Source organism: Electrophorus electricus, chromosome 25 (genome assembly GCF_041902795.1).
Source record: "Electrophorus electricus isolate QZ-2024a chromosome 25, ASM4190279v1, whole genome shotgun sequence".
Lineage (NCBI taxonomy): Eukaryota > Metazoa > Chordata > Actinopteri > Gymnotiformes > Gymnotidae > Electrophorus > Electrophorus electricus.
In genome coordinates, this window is record NC_137521.1 from 5201557 (window position 1) to 5225490 (window position 23934).

At 49.5% G+C, this 23934-nt stretch overlaps 2 protein-coding genes across 31 annotated transcripts in view; both read left to right on the forward strand.

Moving 5' to 3' along the window:
* dock8 (dedicator of cytokinesis 8) overlaps positions 1-15387 on the forward strand; it is a 30833-nt gene extending 15446 nt beyond the window's left edge. For 7 of the 8 annotated variants that reach the window (XM_081707426.1, XM_035521882.2, XM_081707425.1 and 4 more), the window contains 29 exons: positions 176-410; positions 850-1014; positions 1138-1307; positions 1756-1848; positions 2153-2248; positions 2457-2606; positions 2762-2875; positions 2978-3133; positions 3623-3759; positions 3957-4120; positions 4217-4368; positions 4612-4794; positions 4956-5082; positions 5369-5456; positions 5561-5657; positions 5762-5896; positions 6045-6197; positions 7744-7902; positions 8149-8249; positions 8616-8808; positions 9608-9751; positions 9923-10054; positions 10139-10273; positions 10410-10499; positions 10705-10941; positions 11105-11248; positions 11769-11875; positions 13018-13188; positions 13529-15387. In XM_081707426.1, the coding sequence (XP_081563552.1) occupies positions 176-410; positions 850-1014; positions 1138-1307; positions 1756-1848; positions 2153-2248; positions 2457-2606; positions 2762-2875; positions 2978-3133; positions 3623-3759; positions 3957-4120; positions 4217-4368; positions 4612-4794; positions 4956-5082; positions 5369-5456; positions 5561-5657; positions 5762-5896; positions 6045-6197; positions 7744-7902; positions 8149-8249; positions 8616-8808; positions 9608-9751; positions 9923-10054; positions 10139-10273; positions 10410-10499; positions 10705-10941; positions 11105-11248; positions 11769-11875; positions 13018-13188; positions 13529-13580 (4080 nt within the window). In that variant the 3' untranslated portion in view covers positions 13581-15387. The remainder of the gene's footprint in view (positions 1-175; positions 411-849; positions 1015-1137; positions 1308-1755; positions 1849-2152; positions 2249-2456; positions 2607-2761; positions 2876-2977; positions 3134-3622; positions 3760-3956; positions 4121-4216; positions 4369-4611; positions 4795-4955; positions 5083-5368; positions 5457-5560; positions 5658-5761; positions 5897-6044; positions 6198-7743; positions 7903-8148; positions 8250-8615; positions 8809-9607; positions 9752-9922; positions 10055-10138; positions 10274-10409; positions 10500-10704; positions 10942-11104; positions 11249-11768; positions 11876-13017; positions 13189-13528) is intronic. The other variant, XM_081707427.1, reaches the window with a different exon arrangement.
* aopep (aminopeptidase O (putative)) overlaps positions 14905-23934 on the forward strand; it is a 51971-nt gene continuing 42941 nt past the window's right edge. For 20 of the 23 annotated variants that reach the window (XR_014119859.1, XR_014119855.1, XR_014119854.1 and 17 more), the window contains exons 1-5: positions 14905-15039; positions 15394-16278; positions 16790-16956; positions 17079-17223; positions 17497-17835. Coding sequence is in view for 13 of the 23 variants with exons in the window: in XM_027031766.3 (XP_026887567.2) it covers positions 15515-16278; positions 16790-16956; positions 17079-17223; positions 17497-17835 (1415 nt within the window). In the remaining 10 variants the exon portion in view is untranslated. The remainder of the gene's footprint in view (positions 15040-15393; positions 16279-16789; positions 16957-17078; positions 17224-17496; positions 17836-23934) is intronic. The other 3 variants (XM_081707433.1, XM_081707432.1, XM_081707435.1) reach the window with 2 other exon arrangements.

A 23934-nucleotide genomic window follows, 5' to 3' on the forward strand; every position in this document is an offset into this window, starting at 1 on the left:
TTCACTTTCAGTTGCTTTTAAATGTAGCTTTGTAAAACGCACTAATGGTTCCTTTTTTCTTTTTTTTTTGGCATACATTTCTTTTCCTGAAAATGTAACGGTGCCGTTTTTCTCCAAAAAAAGCGGGCATTTGTTGACTGTCTCTCACCCCAAACTGTGGTCTCCCTGCGTGCAGGACGGCTACCTGGAGCGCTTCTTTGCGCTGTGCCACGCCCTGGAGGGCAAGGCCATGTTCCCCATCCGCGTGGGCGAAGAGAAGGTGCCGGAACACAAGCTGGAGCACGAGCTAAAGCTCAGCATCATATCCCTGTCGGCTGCGGCACTCGAGCCTCTCGTCCTCTTCCTGCACCTCGTCCTCGACAAGCTTTTCCACCTCATCATGCAGCCCATGGTCATCGCCGGGCAGACAGGTGAGCTGCCCTCGCCGATCAGCGACGGCGCCACCGTGCCGCTCTGATTGGTGGTTCATTCCGGTGCCTCCCTCCCCCTTTATAGTCCACGCCCTGTAGCTTGGGTGATTGGGAAAGGACGATGCGACAACAAACCAACGGCAATGTCCGCAAAGAAGCAGTACGAGGCCCCTTAAAATCATTCCTCCCAGTTATCTCCCAAACCTCAGCTGTATCATTCAAAAGGACGTGGCTGGAAGTCAGCTGGCAGCTCAGTTAATTGCCATCCTCTGGGGAAGCCCAGCACTTGTTATATTACTAACATTTTGAAGGCGATTAGACATCCATGGGGTTCCGTCACGAGTGAACTGTTCCGCTAATTACTTAAGCAAAAGCATTTTCTGTGCTCTTTAACTCTCCAGCCTGACCCATTCTGCCCTTTCTGTGCGTTTCCTTATAGCAAACTTGGCCCAGATAGCCTTCGAGTCCGTGGTGTCTGTCGTCAACAGCCTGCACAGCAGCCAAGAGCTGGCCAAGGACCAGCAGGGCAGGAACTGTCTCCTAGCAACCTACCTCTACTTCGTGTTCCGGCTGCCGGACACTCCCCTCGAAGTTTTCAGCACAGGTGAGGATCTTGGATGGGTAGTGACACAACGCTGGCCTTGCACAGAGTCTGTCCTGCATAAGGAAGCACATTTTGGGAGCTTGTGTGGCAGCCAAGGCTTGAGTTTCGCTGCCATGTTCACAGGCCAGGGGGTGTTGCACCAGGAGGCCAAGTACAGCACCATGGGGCGGGCGACAGCCACGTCCGTGGGCAACATGCTTCTGCAATCCCGCATCCGCTCCAGCAGTAACCCCGACATCCCCGTGCCGCACAGCACCGAGGATACAGAGGTCAAGGACATAATGGTTGGGAAGGTGCAAGCACACACACACACACACACACACACGAGTCACAGGCTACTCTCTCTGTGGGCTATTTTACACATACACACAGACACATGAGTCATAGCCTTCTGTCTCTGTGGGTTATTGCACACACACACTGGTGTCATGCTGTTGTCTCTGGGTTATTTCACACACACACACACACACACACACACACACACACACACACACACGAAACTGTCTCTGTGGATTATTTCCACTAATTTGTGTCCTGCAATATTTAAATAATGTCATGTTTACTCATAAACATAACCTTACCTCAACCTCAGTAACCAAAATACAAATTTTGGCGTATTTTGAGGTTTTTTTTATTTTGAGGTTTTTTTTTTGCCTTGTGAGCACAGAACACACACACACACACACACACACACACACACACCGCTTCTTTTTTCCATAACTGTGTTGTGAATTTCCTCAGGGCTCGGGCCACCCCAGTAGGATGTCCATTTTTGTTGACGCTTCCAGCCACACTCAGAGTTCCCCCAGCACACTGCGCCACTCCGGCAGAAAGGTAACGGCCACTGTGCTCATGACCTGTCAAAAGATAAACTCACATCTCCTCCAAAATGGCAACTTTTATAGGAGAAGGGGAAACCATTTCTAAGTTATCATCCGCCAGTGGACTGGGGTTTTTATTCCAGGTCATTTTAGGCTGCTTCGTGCATCATGAAGATTCCACACAAATTTTAACAGTGGAGGAGGGGAAAAAAAACCCCAAAACAAAACAGACAAATGTGTCTTCTTTGGAGTTTATGGTTCGGATTGGTTAGTTCCGAAGTAGGGGTGACGTGTATCTGTATGTGGATCTTTTGCAGCAATTTCACGAAGAGCTCGCTCTTCAGATGGTGGTCAGCACTGGGGTGTGCAGAGAGAACGTCTACAAATACGCCTGGTTCTTCTTTGAGCTCCTGGTGAGAGGGTAGTGAGACTAGATGGTGTGAGGGACCTACTAATCAGTCTAATGATCAGATAACGTTGGACCTAAATCAATATTATTATTAAGTTCAATTTATACAGCGCCTTTTTTTAATTGAATTTTGAGAGATATTGCTAAGCTGCTAATGAGTCTTGGTATTTAAAGTGTCTGTGTGTCCTGTGTCCTGCGTCGGCGTGATGTAGGTAAAGAGCATGGCGCAATACGTGTCTCAGATGGACAAGCGGGGAATCCCCCGGAAGAGCCGCTTTTCCGACCGCTTCAAGGACGACATCACCACCATAGTGAACGTGGTGACGGCCGAAATCGGCACCATCCTGGTGAAGCAGCAAAAGGTCAGGACTGGGACCCGCGCTCGGCCTTTCCGTCCCACTGTGCTGGAGTCGCTAGTCACCAGAATGATTGATTGTGGAGAAGGCAACTGGCCCTCAAGGTGCTCAGCCTTCAGACGGACCGTCAAAGCGTAACGTTTTCTTTTTCCCGCCGGCAGGAGCTGGAGCAGGCGGAGAAGGTGAACATCAGCCTGGCTTTCTTCCTCTATGACCTCATGTCCCTCATGGACCGAGGGTTTGTGTTCAACCTGGTGAGGAACTACTGCAACCAGGTGAGTTCTCCCTGCCACTCCGCCGCGTTTTAACCGTGATCAGCCGTGACCGCGGTGCTCCGCCAGTGACTCCGCCTCCCGCTCTGTGCTCCCCCGCCGCAGATGTCGGCCAAGAGCGTCTCCATGGCGACCCTGATCAGCATGAGGCTGGAGTTCCTCAGGGTTCTCTGCAGTCACGAGCACTACCTGAACCTGAGCCTGTACTTCAGCAGCCCTGCCTCTGCGCCCGCTTCGCCCAGCCCCTCCGTTACCTCACAGGTCAGCAAGCTCCGCCCCCTGGGTGTTAGACGGCACTCTTGCTGTTAGCACAGTGCAGAGCTAGGGTTTTTTTTGGAAGCTGGAGTATTCACTGTTGTGGGCAGTAGTTGTTATTTTAAGGTGCAGCCACTGTGAAAAGGCCATCTTCAAATGAATCCTAGGCACCCTCTCACCGCTTAATATTAGCAGCTTTATTTTTTTTGGCCAGACGGGATGACGGGGATGAAAGCATGGAAAAAAGGCACCAGAAAAATTGTGCCTTGTTGCTAAAAAAAATTAATACATTTAAAGAAAGCTTTTTAATGTGTTCCTACAAGAATACCTAACTTGCGTGTGAAGATGGTATTTTCATAATGGCTGCCTGCAGCAACATCAAATATTTCCCAGGTCATACTCCTCTTAACTTTCACATTTACCACATACTCCCTACCTCATTGCGTGTGCGTGTGCGTGTGCGTGCCTGTCTCCAAACATGGCTTCTGTGAGCAGACCTCCAGTTCATGCAGTCTGCAGGACCAGAAGCTTGTGGCCATGTTTGACCTGTCTCAGGAGTTCAAGCAGCAACACTACCTGACGGGTCTGATCCTGACCGAGCTCAGCGCCGCTCTGGACACGGAGTCGGACGGGTCAGTCCAGCAGGATGGAGGCCGGCGGATTACTCCACTGTCAAGTTTATCTTTAGAATTTACAGGATGTTACCGGACACGAAATATCCCTCGTTACCTCTGAAGCCAGTCTTTTTTAGTAGTAATTTAATCTGCTCTTCATTGTTGCCAAGAGTGAGAACGTGTGTGTGTGTGTGTGTGTGTGTGTGTGTGTGTAGAGGCAAAGTGCAGCGTAAGGCCATCAATGCCACGTACAGCCTGCTGTGCGCTCATGACCTGGACGCTCGGTGTTCAAAGCCAGAGGTCAGGACCAAGATCGCTGCTCTCTACCTCCCCCTAGTGGGCATCATCATCGACTCCATCAACTACCTGGACTTCACAGGTGGCCCCTCAGTTTCATTCCGACCAGCGGCGGCTTAAGTCGCAAACCCTCCACGCCGTTCACACTTGTGCGTACCTGTCTGTGTCCTTTGTGCAGTGTCGGACTCGCGGGGCAGCAAGGGAAAGGCCGGCGGTCCGGAGGAAGACTTTGAAAACATCCCTCCCATCAATCACTCTGTTGCCATGGCGATTGCAGGAAACCCATTTAACACCTTGGCAAGGAATGCAATGGTGTCTATGGCTTCCGTGGTAAGGAGATTCAAGATTTCACCTCTTGATTTGAGCTTATTCAGAACGCCTCCGGTAACTTTAAAACACTTTTCCACATATTTCCACGCAACTTCCAGAATGGCCTTAATGTATGTTCATCATTCACAGACCTCTGTGTTCATCAGTTCCACCTAGTTCTGTCCCTGTGCATCTATGCCTCACCAGAGACGGTCTGGTGTGTAATTCACACCCTCTGTAACATCTGCCCCATCCCTCCTCCAGTCGGGTAAGAGCTGCAGCACCCTGACGGCGGAGGCCAGCCGCAGCCTGCTGGCTTGCTTCCTGTGGGTGATGAAGAACGCCGAGCAGGGCCTGGTGCAGCGCTGGCTGGCAGACACGCCCCCCGCCCAGCTGGGCCGCCTCCTCGAGCTGCTCACCATCTGCGTCTCCTGCTTGGAATACAGGGTGAGCCGCTCCGGGGCAAAGCTCCCACACATCCCTCCGCTCATCCGCCGGGATGGGCCTTTTCGTTTTTTCCCCCTCATGTGGGTGTTCGTGCGTGCACGTGTGATGTACGTGTGATGCACGTGCAAATGTGTAAGATATTTGTGTGTGCGCGCGCGCAGGGAAAGCAGAGCTCCGATAAGGTGAGCACACAGGCGCTACAAAAGTCCCAGCAGGCCAAAGCTCGCCTGGAGGAGGCGCTGTTAGGAGGCATGGGAGCCCGAGGGGAGATGATGAAGCGTGTAGGAGGTAGGTGCTCCTCTCCTGCTGCCTCCACCCTCAGCCACAGGAATCGCTCTGCCGCTCGGCTTCCGGGCAAACTAATGAATAATGTAGAGGTGCACGGATACGGAACCAGCCATAAAAATGATTGCTCCGCAGAGACCGTGGCGTGTGGGAGGAGGTGTTCTTGTCTAGAAGAAGTCGGTTTCCATTTGAGGGAGTGCTGACTTACTTTTACTGAGTTGCTTTCTCGAGCCCAGTGGTGGGGATGTCTTAATTTTCTCTCTTTTTCTCTCTCGTTCGCTGTTCTCAGCAAATGACCGGACTCTTGGCCAGAGGGAGAACCTGCGCTGGAGGAAAGACCTCACCCAGTGGCGTCAGACCAACGACAGGCAGGACAAGTGCGTGCCATCGGGTGCTTGGACCCAACCCGAAACGCGGCGCTTCGGGGCCGGAGCGGGCCGAGACGCAGCGAAACATTTTCCTCTGTGCTGTGTTCCCTCAGATCCAAGGCGGAGCTGGACCAGGAAGCCATAATTGGTGGGAATCTGGCCACAGAGGCCAACCTGATAGTTCTTGACCTGCTGGAGACCATAGTGCAGGTGATGAGAGGCGGGTTACTGGTCAGCACAGTATTTACCTACAGTAGTACATGGGTCAGTATAAAGTGCGTGTGTGTGTGTGTGTGTGTGTGTGTGTGTCCCAGGCGGTGGCACTAGGCGACTGTAAGGACAATGCTGTGGGCGGAGTCCTGCGGGTCCTGCTGCACTCGCTGACGTGTAACCAGAGCAGCACTTATCTCAGCCACTGTTTCAGCACCATCCGCGCGCTCATCGTGAAGGTAGCGCCAGGGCCGCCACGTCACTCCCTTTAACGCGCAGAACGGAGGATCCGTAGCCATCTTTTGTTGATGCAGGCTGAGCAGCTACTGATGGTGGTTTGTGTGAACAGTGCCTTTGCATTCTGGTCTCTGATTGGCTGTGTGGCAGTTTGGGGACGTGCTGTTCGAGGAGGAGGCGGAGCAGTGTGCAGACCTCTGCCAGAAAGTGCTCCAGTACTGCAGCAGCTGTGTGGACAGCAACAGGAGTCAGGCCTGCGCTACCCTCTACCTCGTCATGAGATACAGCTTCAGCTCGGCCAGTGTAAGATACTTGCGCACTCGCACACTGGCGCTACCCTCTACCTCGTCATGAGATACAGCTTCAGCTCGGCCAGTGTAAGATACTTGCGCACTCGCACACTGGCGCTACCCTCTACCTCGTCATGAGATACAGCTTCAGCTCGGCCAGTGTAAGATACTTGCGCACTCGCACACTGGCGCTACCCTCTACCTCATCATGAGATACAGCTTCAGCTCGGCCAGTGTAAGATACTTGCGCACTCGCACACTGGCGCTACCCTCTACCTCGTCATGAGATACAGCTTCAGCTCGGCCAGTGTAAGATACTTGCGCACTCGCACACTGGCGCTACCCTCTACCTCATCATGAGATACAGCTTCAGCTCGGCCAGTGTAAGATACTTGCGCACTCGCACACTGGCGCTACCCTCTACCTCGTCATGAGATACAGCTTCAGCTCGGCCAGTGTAAGATACTTGCGCACTCGCACACTGGCGCTACCCTCTACCTCATCATGCAAGTGGTCTAAAGATTCTCGATGTCCTTATCGTTCGCTAAAAATTCTCAGTATGAGCTCGAATCTCTAATCAGCAAGACTACTGATGTTCTTCTGGAGCTGCGCTAGCCAAAGCTGGCCTGACAGTTGAGTTGCTCCTAACTGGGGCTTCAGGGAGTCTGTCACACACATGCATCTGCACAGAAGCATCATGCCTCACATGTCTCCATTAACGCCGCCATGTTTGGGTTGGGTTTGTGTCTCTGGGCTCATCTCTCTTCCGGTGCACACTGATGGATGGATTATGTCTATCCACTCAACCTCTCACACACACACACACACACACACACACACACCCCCTCAGCAGATGGTCGTCTTGTTTGCTTTCTCATTCATCTTTAGGATGGCACTCGCCCATTCCCAGTCTGCCTGAGCTGCTCTGGCCGTCGTCGTTATAACTTCTGAAAACGTCCCGCCGGTCGCTGTGCGTGACCACCCGCACGCTTTTAATCCGTCCCGCTGCTTCGTATCCTCACACAGCAGACCTCACCCTCACACCGAGGGACTGCGTTTAAAGACTAACAAAAGACGTCCCCTCCCCAGTATCGACATGGCTTGTCTCAAGGTGCCCCGCACATGCAGTCGATTTACCATGATGGTGCCATCGACGTGATCCATTGGCAATTATGTCCGAGTTAATGGGGGGATAATTTTGAGCTTTCCTAGAGCCTGGCGAGACTGATGGCCTCTTGGCAGTCCCAGCTGTGCGGGCCTGCCCTGGGATCAATGAGCCGGTCCCACGACGACGAGCTCTGATTGGTGCGGCGCCATGTTTTGTTCTCGGGCCCCCTGCGAGTCAGCTCGGAATTGCCCCTCAGTGCAAACTAGTCAAGCACCCAAGAGACCGAGGCTGACACTGAGAAGATTTCCCCAAATATAGTCAGTCAGATTTGTCGGGAACTGGGGGGTTCCGTCTCTCTTCTGCAGATACACGCTGTCCGGAGGCTTCATGTGCTAATTTACGTGCTGCGTGTGATGTGCATTATTTTGCTACCCCCTTCAACCCCGAGCAGAACTTCTCCCGGGTGAAGATGCAGGTGACCATGTCTCTGGCGTCCCTGGTGGGCAAATCCTCGGACGTGCGGGAGGAGTATCTGCGCCGCTCTTTCCGGACCATTCTCTCCTACGCTGAAGAGGACAGTGAGATGCAGGCCACGCAGCTTCCCGCGCAGGTATGGCCCCCGCTGCCGGTGCGCATTCCTGGCACTCCGGGCTGTTCCTAAGCCTCGGATCAGGCAGTGACCTCAGGGTCGCAGGAATGTAGGTCCCAGGTTTGTGGTCTAACCTGTCGTGAGAAAACTGCTGTCGGAGTTCAGTGTTGGCAGGGTGTTGCTTTGCACACTGGGAAACAGAATGTGTTGGGTCACTCTGAACTGTTATGCCCCAGTACACACTGCTGTGCTGTGCCTGTTTCTCAGGTGGATGAACTTCTGAAGAACTTGAACAGCATTCTCTTGGATACCGTCAAAATGAAGGAGTTCCAAGAAGACCCTGAGATGCTCATGGACCTTATGTACAGGTAGAAAATGCATGTGTGAAACGGAGAGGCACAACCCTCAAAACCTCCCTCCCTCATTCACTTCCTCACATAGCTGTGTGAGACTCCCTCCCTCATGTGTGTGATTGAGTATGCCCCCCCCCCGGCTTTACTGGCCTTCCTGTGCTGTGGTTTCCTCCTCACTTACCATTTACCTGTGGCTTCTGCTGTTTTGTCTACTGTATTCTGCCTCGCCGTGGAAACCATGTGGCTGCTCTGAATCGGTCCGTTGCATTCCGACCGATGATTATTTTATTTATTTTTTTTTTTTTGGCGAAGTCTCTGACCATGACCTTCTGTGTGATCCCACCCACCACCCCCACCTCCACCTCCGCCCCTTCACGGCAGGATCGCCAAGAACTACCAGACATCGCCGGACCTGCGGCTGACCTGGCTCCAGAACATGGCGGAGAAGCACAACGGGAGGAAGTGCTTCACGGAGTCAGCCATGTGTCTGGTGCATGCCGCTGCTCTCGTGGCCGAGTACCTCAGCATGCTGGAGGACCACAAGTACCTTCCTGTGGGTAGCGTCACCTTCCAAGTGAGTGACGCGTCTGGCAGGACACACACTCGCTCCCAAACCATGGCCAAAAAGTGTACCTTATGTCACAGGAATGAGATCCACACGAGCAGACATTCCGCGTGGAAAACCATGAGCTCGTGGCGTGCGGCGGTGCAAGCATGTGGGTTCTGTAGGGCAGACCATAAGGGACGTCGCGCGTGGTCACAGGCAGCTCGGTGGTGTTCGCTTTTCTGCTGCGGTCGAGCGGCTTTGAGGAGAGGAGCTTGGATCAGCAGAGATGTGGTGTCGGACACAAAACTGTTCAGATGCTGTCTGTGTGCTTTAGATATTAGATGACATGAACTGAGGCACCAGTCAAGAAGCATCTCACAACTGACAGGTTGTTGTAAAATATTACAAAATGACTTTTGCAGCCCTCACTGCTGAACTTCCCATAACCTCCGCAAAAGTTGAGCTGTTGAACATATGAATGTTTCCTTCACTTGACTTTTGCGTGTGAAATTCAGCGAGATGCAGACTTTTTCAGCTCTACAACTCAAACTATGAATATTGTTATGCAAACTCCAGCAAGTTTCATCACTTCCATTGCCACCCCTGTCCACAAGGGGGAGCTAAGGGTTAGGCACGTTTACGTGCTCAAGAAACGAACAAATGAAAAGATCGGCTGTTTTGGTTAATCTGTAGAGGCTTTATTTTATTTATTTGTTTGTTTGAAATTTATTTATTTATTTATTTTTGCAAGGCTTTCCTTTCAGAATACAGTGCATTTAAAATGCCAGAGCAGCAGGAATAACTAAAGGTGATCTCCCTGTGACAGAACATTTCCGCGAACGTGCTAGAGGAGTCCGCCGTGTCGGATGATATCTTGTCACCGGACGAGGACGGAGTCTGCTCGGGATGCTACTTCACGGAGAACGGGCTGGTGGCACTGCTGGAGCAGGCCGCAGAGCTCTTCAGTAACGTGAGTCAGAATAGCATGAATCTTCAGAATATATGCCCTCCAACACAGCAGGTGGTAGCGCTTGATCTGCTTTGTTAGATGTTTCATTCTCTTTGTGTTCCTGAAAGCTGATCTGGCTAAATCATGCCTACTTTATATGCTGCGTTGTCACCCGCCATCATTTGTTGACAGGGCGGGTTATACGAAGCAGTGAACGAGGTGTACAAGATCATCATCCCCATACTGGAGGCCCATAGAGACTTCCGGAAACTGGCGACCACGCACGACAATCTGAAGAGAGCCTTCGACAACATCGTTCACAAGGTAAACCGAATACAGCTGAACACGACGCTGGTTCATTAGGCGGTCACTCGGAACTCAGAGTTCATTGTTTGTGTTTTGTCTCAGGGTCACAAGAGGATGTTTGGGACGTATTTCCGGGTGGCATTCTTTGGCTCTAAATTTGGGGATCTGGATGAGCGGGAGTTTATTTATAAAGAGCCAGGAATCACACATCTGCCTGAGATCTCCCACAGACTGGAGGTAAGCCTGGATACACAGTCCAGGTGTCAAATGACACGCACCAAATCAATGAATTCTTCAGATGTAACTGTACACCTGTAGAACTTTTGTATTAGAATATAAAACATGAAATGTATTTTTGTATTGTTTTCTGAAGAATTTTTATAGCCAGTGTTTGGGAGATGGCGTTCTGGAAATGATAAAGGATTCCACACCTGTCGACAAAAACAAACTGAATGCTAACAAGGTACTTGACACAAGATGTAATGCGAATTTAAAACTGAGCTAATTGAAACACAATCAATATCTAATTAGGGTTTCATAAAAAGGAAGGTTCTCTCTTTCTAAATCTGCACCCTCAGCTGCAGAAAGCTACTTATTCGCAGAATTTCCCCTTAAGGTTCCTTCATCCCTGTCCTTAGCTGACCCTAAGGGTGTCATTTCTGAACCAGGCATACATTCAGATCACCTACGTGGAGCCCTACTTCGACGACTACGAAATGAAGGACCGCATGACCAACTTTGAGAAGAGCTTCAACCTGCGGCGCTTCATGTACACCACGCCGTTCACGAAGAGCGGCCGTCCGCGCGGCGAGCTGAATGAGCAGTACAAGAGGAAGACCATCCTCACCACCATGCACGCCTTCCCCTACATCAAGACGCGGATCAACGTCATTCAGAAAGAGGAGGTAAACGCAAAGCTTCCTCCACGCGGGCGCCCTCGCCCGGCCCGCTGCCGAAGCGCCAAAGTGGTCTTTAGGTTAATATGGCAGACGTATGCTTTGTGTTTGCTGTTTTGTGGGGGCGGGGGACGCCCCTTCTGACGTCTCGCCCCTGTCGCCTGTACGGCAGTTCGACCTCACCCCGATCGAGGTGGCTATCGAGGACATGCAGAAGAAGACCCGTGAGCTGGCGATCGCCACGCACAAAGAGACGCCTGACGCCAAGATGTTGCAGATGGTCTTGCAGGGATCCGTGACGGCCACCGTCAACCAGGTCCGAGCTCCTCGTCCGTTCCTCAGCACCACACCCCCCTTCCTTTGCGTGATGGGAAAACTTTCCTTCCTCTCAGGAAATATCTCCATTTTCATCTCAGGAAAGCAGCAGTAATATAAGCACGATGCATTACAGTGACGTAAGCCACGTAAGTCCGTCTGAAAGGTTTTACAGCGATACTGCCTTTCTGGGGCCAGCCAGCGCTGTAGAATAACAGTTTACAACACCAATCATGGGGAGTTTACTGTGGCGAATGTCTCCAAAATCCTGAGGAGATGGCTGTGGTTACATGATGAATGCCAGTTGGAGGGACTACATAGGAAGTGCAGCTCGAGTCCTCCACTGCCTGGCCCAGAGGGGCCATCCCTTAGACAAAGCCCTATTCATGATCTCTCCCTTCTGTGTTGACTTTACCTTGTGGCCTTCGATGTGCAGAGCATTCATTTTTCTCCTTGTGCTGTGAGTGAGCGAGCTAGTGAGCAAGAGATCCCTTCTCCTCTCACCGTCCGTGCATGTTCAGGGACCGCTGGAGGTGGCCCAGGTCTTCCTGAATGAAATCCCTGCAGACCCCAAGCTCTACCGTCACCACAACAAGCTACGTCTGTGTTTCAAAGAGTTCCTCCTACGGTGAGTGTGGCATTTAAGACGAGCGATATAAACAATTGACTTTTTTTCCCCCCCCCTTTGTTCAGGTGAACGATTAGATTTATTTTTATTTATTTATTTTTTTCCTCTTGTACATTTCTTAAGACGGCTAAAGATGTTAATAGAAGGGTTTTTTCTGTTTGCAAAAATGGGACCAAGCTGGTGTTTAATGTCAGTGAGCTACATTTGATTTACATTATCCTTAACTGAAACACTAAATAAACAAACTTCAGAATGCTGCGGGGATTTTTTTTGCTGGACATAATGGAAGTTTGGAGAATGTTTAGGGAATGTTTCAGGTCAACTCTTGAAGGTGGCTTTCATTCTGGAAAAGCACTTGTGGGAACCCATGCCTTGATTACCAGTAAACTGACAATTGTTTACTGGAATTTCAAAAATGATTATTTTCTTACATAATCCATCCAAGATGGCACGACTCCTTACGGTATAAGCCACGTTATTTGCTGAACGTTACGGTCTCCATGGGCACAGGCTGGACCAGAGTCTGCATGTGTGAGGCTGGAAATCACGGATAAGCCGCCATGCAGAACACAGTAGCTGCATTCATGGGGTTTTTAAAGGTTTCCAGATAAGTGGTCACCCCGAGAGGTTTCCCGTCTAACCTTTAACCTTAGCCTTAAATCAGTGTCCAAAGCATTTTTCACATTTGATGTTTGCACACAACTGAGTCTCTGAACAATATCGGTTTGTGCTCAAGTTGCCTGTGGGTCGTTGGTTTTGAATTGTGTGGTTTTCTTTACATCTCTTTAAGCCCTTGTAGAAACACGGGTATCCCAGTGGTAAGACCATTTGGATACAAGTAAATCTGCTGTCACTATTTCAGCACATGCTGCCATGTTCCAAATTTGAGCGTAGTGTGTTACCGTTGTTGTTGTTTATTTTCTCCCCTTAGCCATCCTTCATTTTGTAGCTGCAGCTCTAAATGGCCATTCAGTAACTGAAATACCAGGAAAGACCCTTTCGTTTCCTCTGTCAGTCAAAATCCCCTCCCCTGCCTGCTCCGCTTTCTGGGGCCTCGGGTTTCTCGTGGCCAGGGCCAGGCGGAAATGCGCCGGCCTCGCCGCAGGGTCGAAGTTCATGGCGAGCGCTTATGTTTGGTGCAGGTGCGGCGAGGCGGTCGAGAAGAACAAGCACCTGATCGCGTCCGACCAGAAGGAGTACCAGCAGGAGCTGAAGAAGAACTACAACAAGCTGAGGGAGAATCTGAGGCCCATGCTGGAGAGGAAAATCCCTGAGCTCTACAAGCCCCTCGTCAAGCCCCGGATGGAGAACAGGTATGGCTCGCTCGTCGAATCACCGAGCGCCTCGGCCTGTCGTTGCTAAGGACGCTGTTGTAGCCTGTGCTATTGCTAAGGCTGTAGATAGAGAACTTACTTTTGCTACGTCCAGCAGGTATTACAGTAGTCCTAGCTAGCTGGTTTGGCTTAACGACGGAGCCGTGCCACAAACCGGTGTACGTCCACCGCACACGGACGCGGTTGGTAGAGCGCAGTTCCTGAAGCAAGAGTTCAGAGTCATCTGGGTTCCCTTTCAAGAGAGCCATTGTTTTGATCACAGAGCGCTAGCTGCCCTTTCAAAGCCTTGTACTCCCCCCCCCCCATCTGTTTGAAACAGGGACTCCATCAAACGGCACAGTTTCCGCCGGACTCCGGAGGAGAGTTCATGATGTCATGAGACCGCAGTCTCCGGGGGAAGTCAGCAGGGGGAGAGAATCCCGTCGCTTCGAGGAAACGCGCAGCTCCGCTGATGTTCCTATGGCTGGGTTCCCGCACAGTATTAAAGATGCTTGAGAATGTTGCATATGTTACAGGTTAATATCCAGACAATCGGAGCGATGCTTCATACGGAGCATTTTAGCCCATCCTTCCATGATCTTCTGGTTTGTTTTTTTGTACCTCTTATCCATCTTAGCTCGATATCAAACTAGCCATTTTTGGGGCACGATTTCAGCAGATTTCAACCTGGCTGACACATTGGTAGTTGGCTAATTTGTAAACTAATCAACACCAAGCAATTATGTTGACATGTACCATAAATTTGAAGCCCATAAAACATGGTGTCAAATCTAGTCCATTTATAACTTTGTTTTTATTTAATCAGTGAATATTATTGTAACATCATTCCAGCATAAGTAGTGTTCTCTAGCAACTACCAAAACTGAACCAGTTGGACTTTTGCATAAGTTGCATCCTCAGTTGCACATAAAACTTTCCACTGAAACAGAACTCTTGGCAGTGTTGGATGCTCTAAGCCTTGATGTCATTAGATGTCACTGTCTGATCTAATGCAGTTGAATTTTGTAAAGTCTAAAGTCAGATGTAGAAATGAAAATATTGTTTTGGAACACACTGTCTATTTTGAAGGTTAACAAAGTTTGTAATATTTTTTTAAGTAGAAATATATGAATAAATGTATATATTTTTGCTTTATTTATAGAAAACTAGATATTTTATGCTTGCTCCAGTGAGTCAGTTAGATGGGGGGGGAGAACACAATTTCAAAAGATTAAGCATAGAGGATCAGTTAAGAAGGTGTGCATTGTCTGCCATTTTCTATATATTTTATTAGCTGTAAATGTATACTTCGTGTAGGTCTTTATTTTCCTGTGCAAAGCTATCACCATGATGCTATAGTTACACACATTGTCCCATCACAGATGGCTGTCCTGTCTCCTCGAAAGCTGTAACCAGTATCGCATCATTTTCTGTTACACGTGTTGCTGCTCGTAACACTGAAAAATCAATGGCTTTAAACGGCTGTTCTTTAGGTGCATCAGTGCTCGCGAAATCAATAAAGACCTTCTGGCAATTACAAGACCTTCCAAGTTGTAATTTTCCAGCTCCAAAACAAAAGAAAGCTATCGCCGCCCGCCGTGCACGCTTTCGCTGAGACGACAGCGCTCGGGCAGCAAACACGTGGCGAGAGGAGCAACGCAGCCATGCTGGACGCCTCTGCGTCTACGGCGCGCTCTGATGACGAAGTTAAGCATGCGACGGCGTGCTGGGTGCCTCCTGGACTCTGTAGTCCAGCGGTTTGTGGAAGAGAAGCTGCTACGGCGACCGTACGCTAAACTGTATACCTTTTTATCTGGATTTAGTCTACACGTATATGGCAGCTACGTTAAGGTGTGTGGGAGCACTACAGACTCTTTTCTGCGCTGATCCGCTTATTCATAGCCTGCGGTTTGTAGATCACGGGATCTGCAATAAGTTGGAAACGTACCGCATGGCTTTCACATGTAACGTGTGTGTGACTAAGACATTAATCTAAAGGAGTGTTTATCTTTTGGGGAAAACCGATCTTTAGTCGTCTTGACTGAGTTTCCTGTTAGAGTTTCTAGAACTTCTGTATGTCGATTAAATTTGTTATTCTCAGATTGACGTATTGTAAATTGTTTTAGGTGCATCTTGACAGCGCTAAACCTGTTCTGCAACCTGTAAACATGAAATTAATAAAGTGTTATTACTTCTGGATTTCAGGTTATTATAATGTGGCATGGACATGTTGAACTTTACTGACCATTAGGAGGTTACACTGTATGTATACTGACATAAAATCCTGATCCCTGCCCTCAACAAACAAACAAAATATCCATTTTACATGGAGTCTAACCCACCTGATCTGGACCCTAATAAAGATGACCTGCCATTGAGAGCCAACACGAGTCATATGTTGGTCAGGCACTATGTACTGGACCTCACTGTTTCCTTCCAGAGGAAGGTCATTGGTGGTAACATCGTACTGTTCCTTGAGCCTGCTAGAGGAGCAGGCGGATTAGAAGAGCCACTCTCTCTTACCTCATCCCACCCTGGAGATGGAGATCAACGCCCTCCACCTGTCGCAGGTGGTGAAGAAGCCAGGTGTTCCGCTGCTGTCCCACGTGCACCCGAAGACGCAGTGTTGCTTGCAGGAGCGGAAAAATGTGAAAAAGGCCAGTGTGACGCAAGTAAAACGCCATGGGCCCATGACAGCGAGGCCTTCACCTTGATACTAGACTGCTGCGACCTGCTGGTGTCAGCGGTGGAGGAGGTGGACATGTCCAGTGTAGTTGGGCTATGGGATGTTCTGGATGGAGACCAGGTGCCCTTGGCCTCCGGGCTGCATTCTTCATCCGCTGTAGTACAGAGACTGATCTCTGTTCCTTCATCCAGATGGAAACAACAGCAGGACATGTATCTCCAGTGTAGCCGTGCCTGTGCTGCCAGCCACGCGGAGCCCCTCCTCTTCCGCACGGACCGGTGGAGTCTGCAGATCAGGAAGACGGGGGTTTGCTCCCCGTGTACGTTCCCTTGTGTCCTCAGGATCTGGTACGAGACCAAACCTACGGGCGGCTCTGTGAGATGGACCACCGACCAGGATGGCAGGTGAGGACAGGCTGCTCACCTGGGACAGTGACTTATAGAAACGGAATCTAGATGCTAGATTCTGTTCCCATGCATGCGCACACATGCTGGTCCAGAAGTTGCGTTCATTAAAAAAAAAACGCCAGCAGTTCCAGAAAGCAAGTCAGTACATATGTGGAACTTGCCCACTTCCCTCGTACTGTAACCTTTACTGGTTACAAATTGGATTAAAAGTACTTTTTCACCAAATTCTCTTTAAAGCAGTAACGTGGTGCATATAAAGCATCAAAGCAGTTCTGCGCATTGTGATGATTCCGAACTTGTGCACGCTGGATAACTCTGAGCAGAGAAATTGAGATATACCACTACCGCCAAGAGAATTTTTGAGATCAGGTTTGAGTTTCAGCAAACAGTGGTTAAGTTTCGAATAATCATGGACCATTCTGATCCTGGATCAGACAGGTCCAGGCGTGCTTCGTGCCTGTGGGCCCGGTTGTGTCTGGTGACCCATGCCCCTTTCTCTCACGTGCAGCTGCTGCGTCTACACCGCAGGCTCCCCCATCAACAACAGGGCGCTCTTCCCGTGCCAGGAGCCGCCTGTCGCCATGTCAACATGGCGTGCATGCGTGAAAGCGCCGTGCGAATACATCGCACTGCTGAGTGGAGAGAACCAGGCTGTTCCCTGGCCCGGGGAGACGGGTTCGTTAAGCAGCACTTCACATCTGATTTGGCGTGGCTCCGGAACACGTAGCCGCTGCTAGTCGTGCCACTCAAAATCACTTGTGCTGAAGATGCTTGACACCTATTTTGTGCCCTGGCAGGTTTCTTACAGTGGGATTATTATGTTACCATGCCGATGCCTGCCTCAACTTTTACTATAGCGGTAGGGAGATGGCAGCAAGCCATAAAAAGGGCTTGCATGTGCGAAAAAACGGAAAATGAGGATCCTTCCACTGAATTAGACTGGTATGTGGCTTGCCTTCCTTTGGAATCTCCAAGGTGTCTCCGGATTTAATAAGTTGGAGTGCGGACACTTAGTCCAAAAGAATTAATAGCATTTAGTAGTATTTAAAATTTCTTTATACGTTTGTGTTGTGTTAGTAGCTCTATCTTTAAGTGTTAATTTATTAGATTGAACATGATATGTTTGCTAATGCTTCATTCCCCCTTTTTTTTTTTTATCAGTGTCATATCTGTGTCATATGGAAAACTTGCAATTGTCTCTCTCTGTTGCAACAGTAGTAAGGATGACTCAGGAAGCAGGAGCACAAAACTTGGCTGTGATGACCAGAGCTCCCGTCCCGGGCGGGCCCTCTCTGCCGGAGAGGAAGGCCAGCCGAACTTTTGCTCACACGTGGATTATCCGTGTCGCTTCACATGTGAAGTCTCCAGGGCCCAGGTCATCCTACCCCACCGTGTGTTTGCCCCGTCCTGCCACTTGCGCAGGGTCGAGGACACCGTCCTGCGTCTGGTGCCACTCTGCCTGGCTGCTGCTTACTCTGTCCTTGGTGTCCACCCGTTCTCACGCCTGGACCTTCTCATTGTTCCTCCTGGGTTCTCCAGTCTGGGAATGGCCAGGTATGTTCCACACGTTTTCCCTGGAACCCTGACGTCCAGCAACCACACATTACGCTCTTTTGCTGTGCACTACATAAATCATGGTGTGTAATGCTCACTGATTGCCAGGCACGTGTGGATGCTGTGTAAAAACTATTCATTCACAAGCGTGACATGACAAATCTCACAAGCATGATATGTTGGCAGCTTTAAATGAACTGCTGTTTTCTTTTTTGTGTTTTCCATGTTTTTCTTTGTGTTTTTCCATCATAAATATGACCATAGCCACGTGGGCTCCAAGCACACACTCCCACGGCACATCTCCGAGCCGGAGGGGGACGTTAGCAGTCCCCGCATGCCACAGACGGTCAATGGAGCGCTATGTAGCTCTGCTTACCAGACACTGGGCCGTCTTGTTTAGCTTGGGCAAGCGTGGCTTCTGAGCAGAAGGACTTCGTTGGAAATTGAGTCAGCACTTGGCATCTGTGTCATTCCGTGACTCCTGGCCCCTCTGGGAGTCAGCCTTGAGGGCACCAACTGTTTGTGTACAAGTTGCCTGCATTAAACGCTCTGGTGTGATCGCCACTTTGTGTGTGTGAGGTGGTGGGAGTGTCCTAGATGACTGTAAATGCTTGCTTTATAAGTCCAGCGAAACTTCTTTTCCCGTAGTACTGCCAAGTTACTAGGCGACTGCCAAGGCTTTGCTTTGCAGAGGTTGGTATACAGCAGATAATTGTTAAATGTTTTTTTTGGTTTTTTTTTTATGTCCCTAGTTTGTAGCGTACCCGAGACTTCAATGCTAAACAAACACCCTAATTTAATAGAGTGGCATGCCTTATAATTTGGAATGAATCATCTCCGGAGAGGCACGCAAGAAGTGAGAAGGTGGTTCATCTCGGTGCAGATCAAGTAAACATGCTCCTGGGTGGCCGTAGGTGGCTTCCTGTGATTCCCACCGTCGCTCTGGCCAGGAATAAGTGTTCCATAGGATATGAGGTCATTGTACACTGCCCCAGGCAGGTGCCAGCTATTTAGCAGAAAAGAAATGTCACGTTCTAATCAGTGGTATATAATCGGCACGGTGGTAACCCTGCTACTGTTTTTCTTTTCCGAATTAGGCCCTTCTTCTCTGTTTGCTCAGATCCGGAGCGAGGCGCAGAGCCCAGTGGTTCACTTTTTAGATGTCGGTGTCTGGAGGGTGTTTATCTTTTATTAGTAATATAATTTAATAATTGTATTATTTTATTAGTGCTCACGGACACAACTGCACGCACAGATATGCCGGTGCGAGAGTAAGGGATTCTCCTGCCCCCTTTCTCCTCACCACACACGGGTCTCCGCAGTAGACAGGCAGTCTTCCTCTGGGAATGGTAGGGTCCTGTAGGTCTTACTTTAAAAGCCAGGTTGAACCAAATCATAGGAAAAAGTACAAAAAAAAAAAAGTCGACAAAACTGGGGTGGGGGTGGGAGAGGGGCATTCTGAGATGCCGTTCCCCCAGGATGTGGGAGAGGATGTGTGGATTATTCCCAGCAACAAAAGCCATTAGCTGCTGGAACTACTTCAGAGAAGGGAACTATTTAATCTAAAAATTTGGGAAGTATGTGGGCCTGAGTCCTTGGGGCCAAGCCAGCTGCACGTTTATTTCGTGCTCCTTCATTTCCAGGCTTGGTTGGGGACATTATGAAGGGCCATTTTTTTGTACTCAGATAAGAGGGAAGGAGAGCAGGAAGTGTGTGTGTGTGTGTGTGTGTGTGTGTGTGTGTGTGTGTGTGTGTGTGTGTGTGTGTGTGTGTGCGTGCGTGCGTGCCCATATTACTTTGTTCTGGTTTCACAGCAAAAAAAAAAAAACCCTAAACAAAAGTGTCACTCAAAGAACCCGGTGCATTACCAAACGTCAACTTAAACTGAATGCATGTTATCTGTATGTGGGTCATGCATATGAGGTTACAGGAAATGTGTCTGGGAATGCCGGTCGTCATTCCCGATCTGTGTATTCCTGCCAGGTCACGTAGGGTGCGTCTAGGCTGCGGCTGGGGTGTCGTAATCACATGCTAGGAGCGCCAATCTGCCAACATCTCTGTAGAGCTGCTTGATCTGTGCACCTTAATGTTCCTTTGTTGTGGTTGTTGCACCTTTCCCGCCATGGAAAAACATAGCTGGAATGCTTCACCTGCCAGACGTGCCAGTGTGGGCAGGGTCTCCTCTTGGATGAAGCTACCGCGGCTCTGGGTGGAGGTGCATTCCTGAGGCCGTTTCACATGCTGTGTCAGGGGAGATTTGGGCACCAGAAGGAGCTGTGAGTCTTGGAAAAAAAAAATTGAAAAGTGGGCCAGGTTCGGCTTTGGGTTTTCTAAACAATTCTGTGAAACCTAGTCAGTGGTCAATGATATGTTGTGGAAAAAGGCACCAGTGCTGACTCCAGGAATGTTTTCTGCACGTTCTGAGTCAGATCTGATGGATTCGCCCACAAGCACGGGAAAGGAATGCTGAAGGTGTAATCCCCGGCAAGATGCTTCACAGCCTTCCTGATGTTCTCACTAGCACGTCTTATCCCAGGCTTGCTAACACAGCCTTTACCAAATCGCTTGGAGCGCTTCTTTTCATTAGGCCCCATAAATAGCGCATCACAGCCTATAACCATGCAGTTCATTTGTTTCTGGCCTTATTGGACTCCTTCCCCCCACCCCCTTCCTCAGTTCAAGAACATTTAGTGTTAGCATTCCCAGAGCTCTAGCGACATGCAGCAGAACAGGTGAGGTATACTGCAAAATAAGTTGATCGTAAAACCTATCCTTTATGGACTGAATCGAACTGTCACGCCACCGTCACCCACCACAAGAATTATGAACCCCACCTGCCCTGTGGCCTCTTTGAAAATTAGAGATGGGTCTTTATAGATTCAGCTGGCTTAAACACGCTAGTCCTCCTCTAGGTGGAGCGTGGTTGCTCCTGCCTGCAGACACGAAGAAAGAATCCATGTTCCCTGGAGGTCTGACCGCTGGCTGTCTTTTACGGTCCCACCTGTCGCACAGTAATAAGGTGGTCATGTGATCCTCGTCGCCTCCCCCTCGCCCCCCGCCAGAGGACGTGGCTATAGCCGTGTGTCAAAAGCCCCGGGGCGGCTTGCTCATGCCCCAACCTGACTTCGCTTTATACTGCCACTCGTAGGTATGTACTGGCTCTGTCTGTATGTCAATGCCATTTGAGAACGCCCTGTAGGATACGGCCCTGCCCACACGAGCCCATCAGGAACTGCAGACTCCCGCATCCATATTGGAATGCCATTTGACAGTAGCATTTATCGCCTTCTGTCGGAATGGAAAGCGAAATGGTTAGGTAGGTCTGGACAGTTTAGCACTTGACTGAGAAAAATCCAGTGAAGCGCGGGTAACAAATTACAGCTCTGTCTTAATATTTGCCTTTTAAATGTCGGAGGTACCAATTTGAAGCCGCATAACTGCTTAACAATCTGTGCCTTTGTATTGGATTCATTATAATCAGGGCGCTTTTCATATGTGAGATTGGCTTCAGGTCCTTCTTGAATAGTATATGATTAATAATCAGCGAGAAAGATTGTATATGCTGATTGGATGACTCTTAAAATGCATGAGAGAGTGAAGTGCTTGGCCAACTTATTTTTTTCAGTACACCACACCTGTCCCCCTTATAAAGGAGACAGGTCTTTTTACTTTACCTGTTTTGAAATTCTGTTCATATTACCAAGTGGTGGCATGGATAGTAATGACCAATCAACCAATCAAGACCTTCGCTCTACCAGTCACATTAGAATATGATGTACGCGTTAGAAACTGATGAAATAATAATATATATAGTAAATAATAAAACTTTTTTGTGACTGTCTTCAAAAGTTGATTTCATTTTCTCAGGCCAAAAGAATTAGTTTCCTTTTTCCTCTTAATATTCACAGGGAGCTGGAAACTTTGAAGCCAATTATCTCAGCACCACACTTCTGTCAGACACAGCCTTTTAATACGGCACTCTGTCTACATGTTGCTGGGGACCTGCCTACATGTCTCTGTGTCGTTGCTAGGGACCTGCCTACATGTCTGTGTGTCATTGATGGGGACCTGCCTACATGTCTTTGTGTTGTTGTTGGGGACCTGCCTACATGTCTGTGTGTCATTGTTGGGGACCTGCCTACATGTCTGTGTGTCATTGTTGGGGACCTGCCTACATGTCTGTGTGTCGTTGTTGGGGACCTACCTACATGTCTGTGTGTCGTTGTTGGGGACCTGCCTACATGTCTGTGTGTCGTTGTTGGGGACCTGCCTACATGTCTGTGTGGTGTTGCTAGGGACCTGTCTACATGTCTGTGTGTCATTGATGGGGACCTGTCTACATGTCTGTGTGTCATTGCTAGGGACCTGTCTACATGTCTGTGTGTTGTTGCTAGGGACCTGTCTACATGTCTGTGTGTTGTTGCTAGGGACCTGTCTACATGTCTGTGTGGTGTTGCTAGGGACCTGTCTACATGTCTGTGTGTCGTTGCTAGGGACCTGTCTACATGTCTGTGTGTCATTGCTAGGGACCTGTCTACATGTCTGTGTGTTGTTGCTAGGGACCTGTCTACATGTCTGTGTGTTGTTGCTAGGGACCTGTCTACATGTCTGTGTGGTGTTGCTAGGGACCTGTCTACATGTCTGTGTGGTGTTGCTAGGGACCTGTCTACATGTCTGTGTGGTGTTGCTAGGGACCTGTCTACATGTCTGTGTGTCATTGCTAGGGACCTGTCTACATGTCTGTGTGTCGTTGCTAGGGACCTGTCTACATGTCTGTGTGGTGTTGCTAGGGACCTGTCTACATGTCTGTGTGTCATTGTTAGGGACCTGTCTACATGTCTGTGTGTCATTGCTAGGGACCTGTCTACATGTCTGTGTGTCGTTGCTAGGGACCTGTCTACATGTCTGTGTGGTGTTGCTAGGGACCTGTCTACATGTCTGTGTGTCGTTGCTAGGGACCTGTCTACATGTCTGTGTGTCGTTGCTAGGGACCTGTCTACATGTCTGTGTGGTGTTGCTAGGGACCTGTCTACATGTCTGTGTGTCGTTGTTAGGGACCTGTCTACATGTCTGTGTGTCGTTGCTAGGGACCTGCCTACATGTCTGTGTGTCATTGCTAGGGACCTGCCTACATGTCTGTGTGTCATTGCTAGGGACCTGCCTACATGTCTGTGTGTCATTGCTAGGGACCTGTCTACATGTCTGTGTGTCATTGCTAGGGACCTGTCTACATGTCTGTGTGTCATTGCTAGGGACCTGTCTACATGTCTGTGTGTCATTGCTAGGGACCTGTCTACATGTCTGTGTGTCGTTGTTGGGGACCTGTCTACATGTCTGTGTGGTGTTGCTAGGGACCTGTCTACATGTCTGTGTGTCATTGCTAGGGACCTGTCTACATGTCTGTGTGTCGTTGTTGGGGACCTGTCTACATGTCTGTGTGGTGTTGCTAGGGACCTGTCTACATGTCTGTGTGTCGTTGTTGGGGACCTGTCTACATGTCTGTGTGTCGTTGCTAGGGACCTGTCTACATGTCTGTGTGTCGCTTGAGGAAGGCTGGCATGACTTCTGGGAGTTGCTCAGCCGCAGGCTTCGAGTACATCTGTGTGCTGACTCGAACTGTTCGGGCACTCTTAAAATGACCATATGGGGGAAGGCGAGCCAAGTCCCATGGGAGCAGGGTGTAATGTGGGCGATGCATGCAAAGCTTCTGGAATGTGGTGGTGTAGCCAGGCCGAAAGGGAGGCTGAGATAACACCGTTTAAATAGACCTCTCTCTGTCTCTCTGTTTCTCTCTCTCTCTCTCTCTCTTTCTGCCTCCAATTCTCTGTCCTTATATTCATTCTCGCTTTCTGTCTTCTTCTCTTTCTCTCCTTCCCAGATCATTTCAATGGCGTGACGAATAATGGTACATTTGGATTGCCAAAGCCTGGGTTACATACATACTTTCCCTCTCTGTTATTCTGGCCCTGCATTCATCCTCTCTCTTTCTCGCTCATTCTGGCACTTAACATTCATTCTCTCTCTCTGTTATTCCGGGACCAACATTCATTCTCTTGCTTTCTTTCTCTCTCCCTCCCTCTCTCTCCGTCCTCTCTCGGT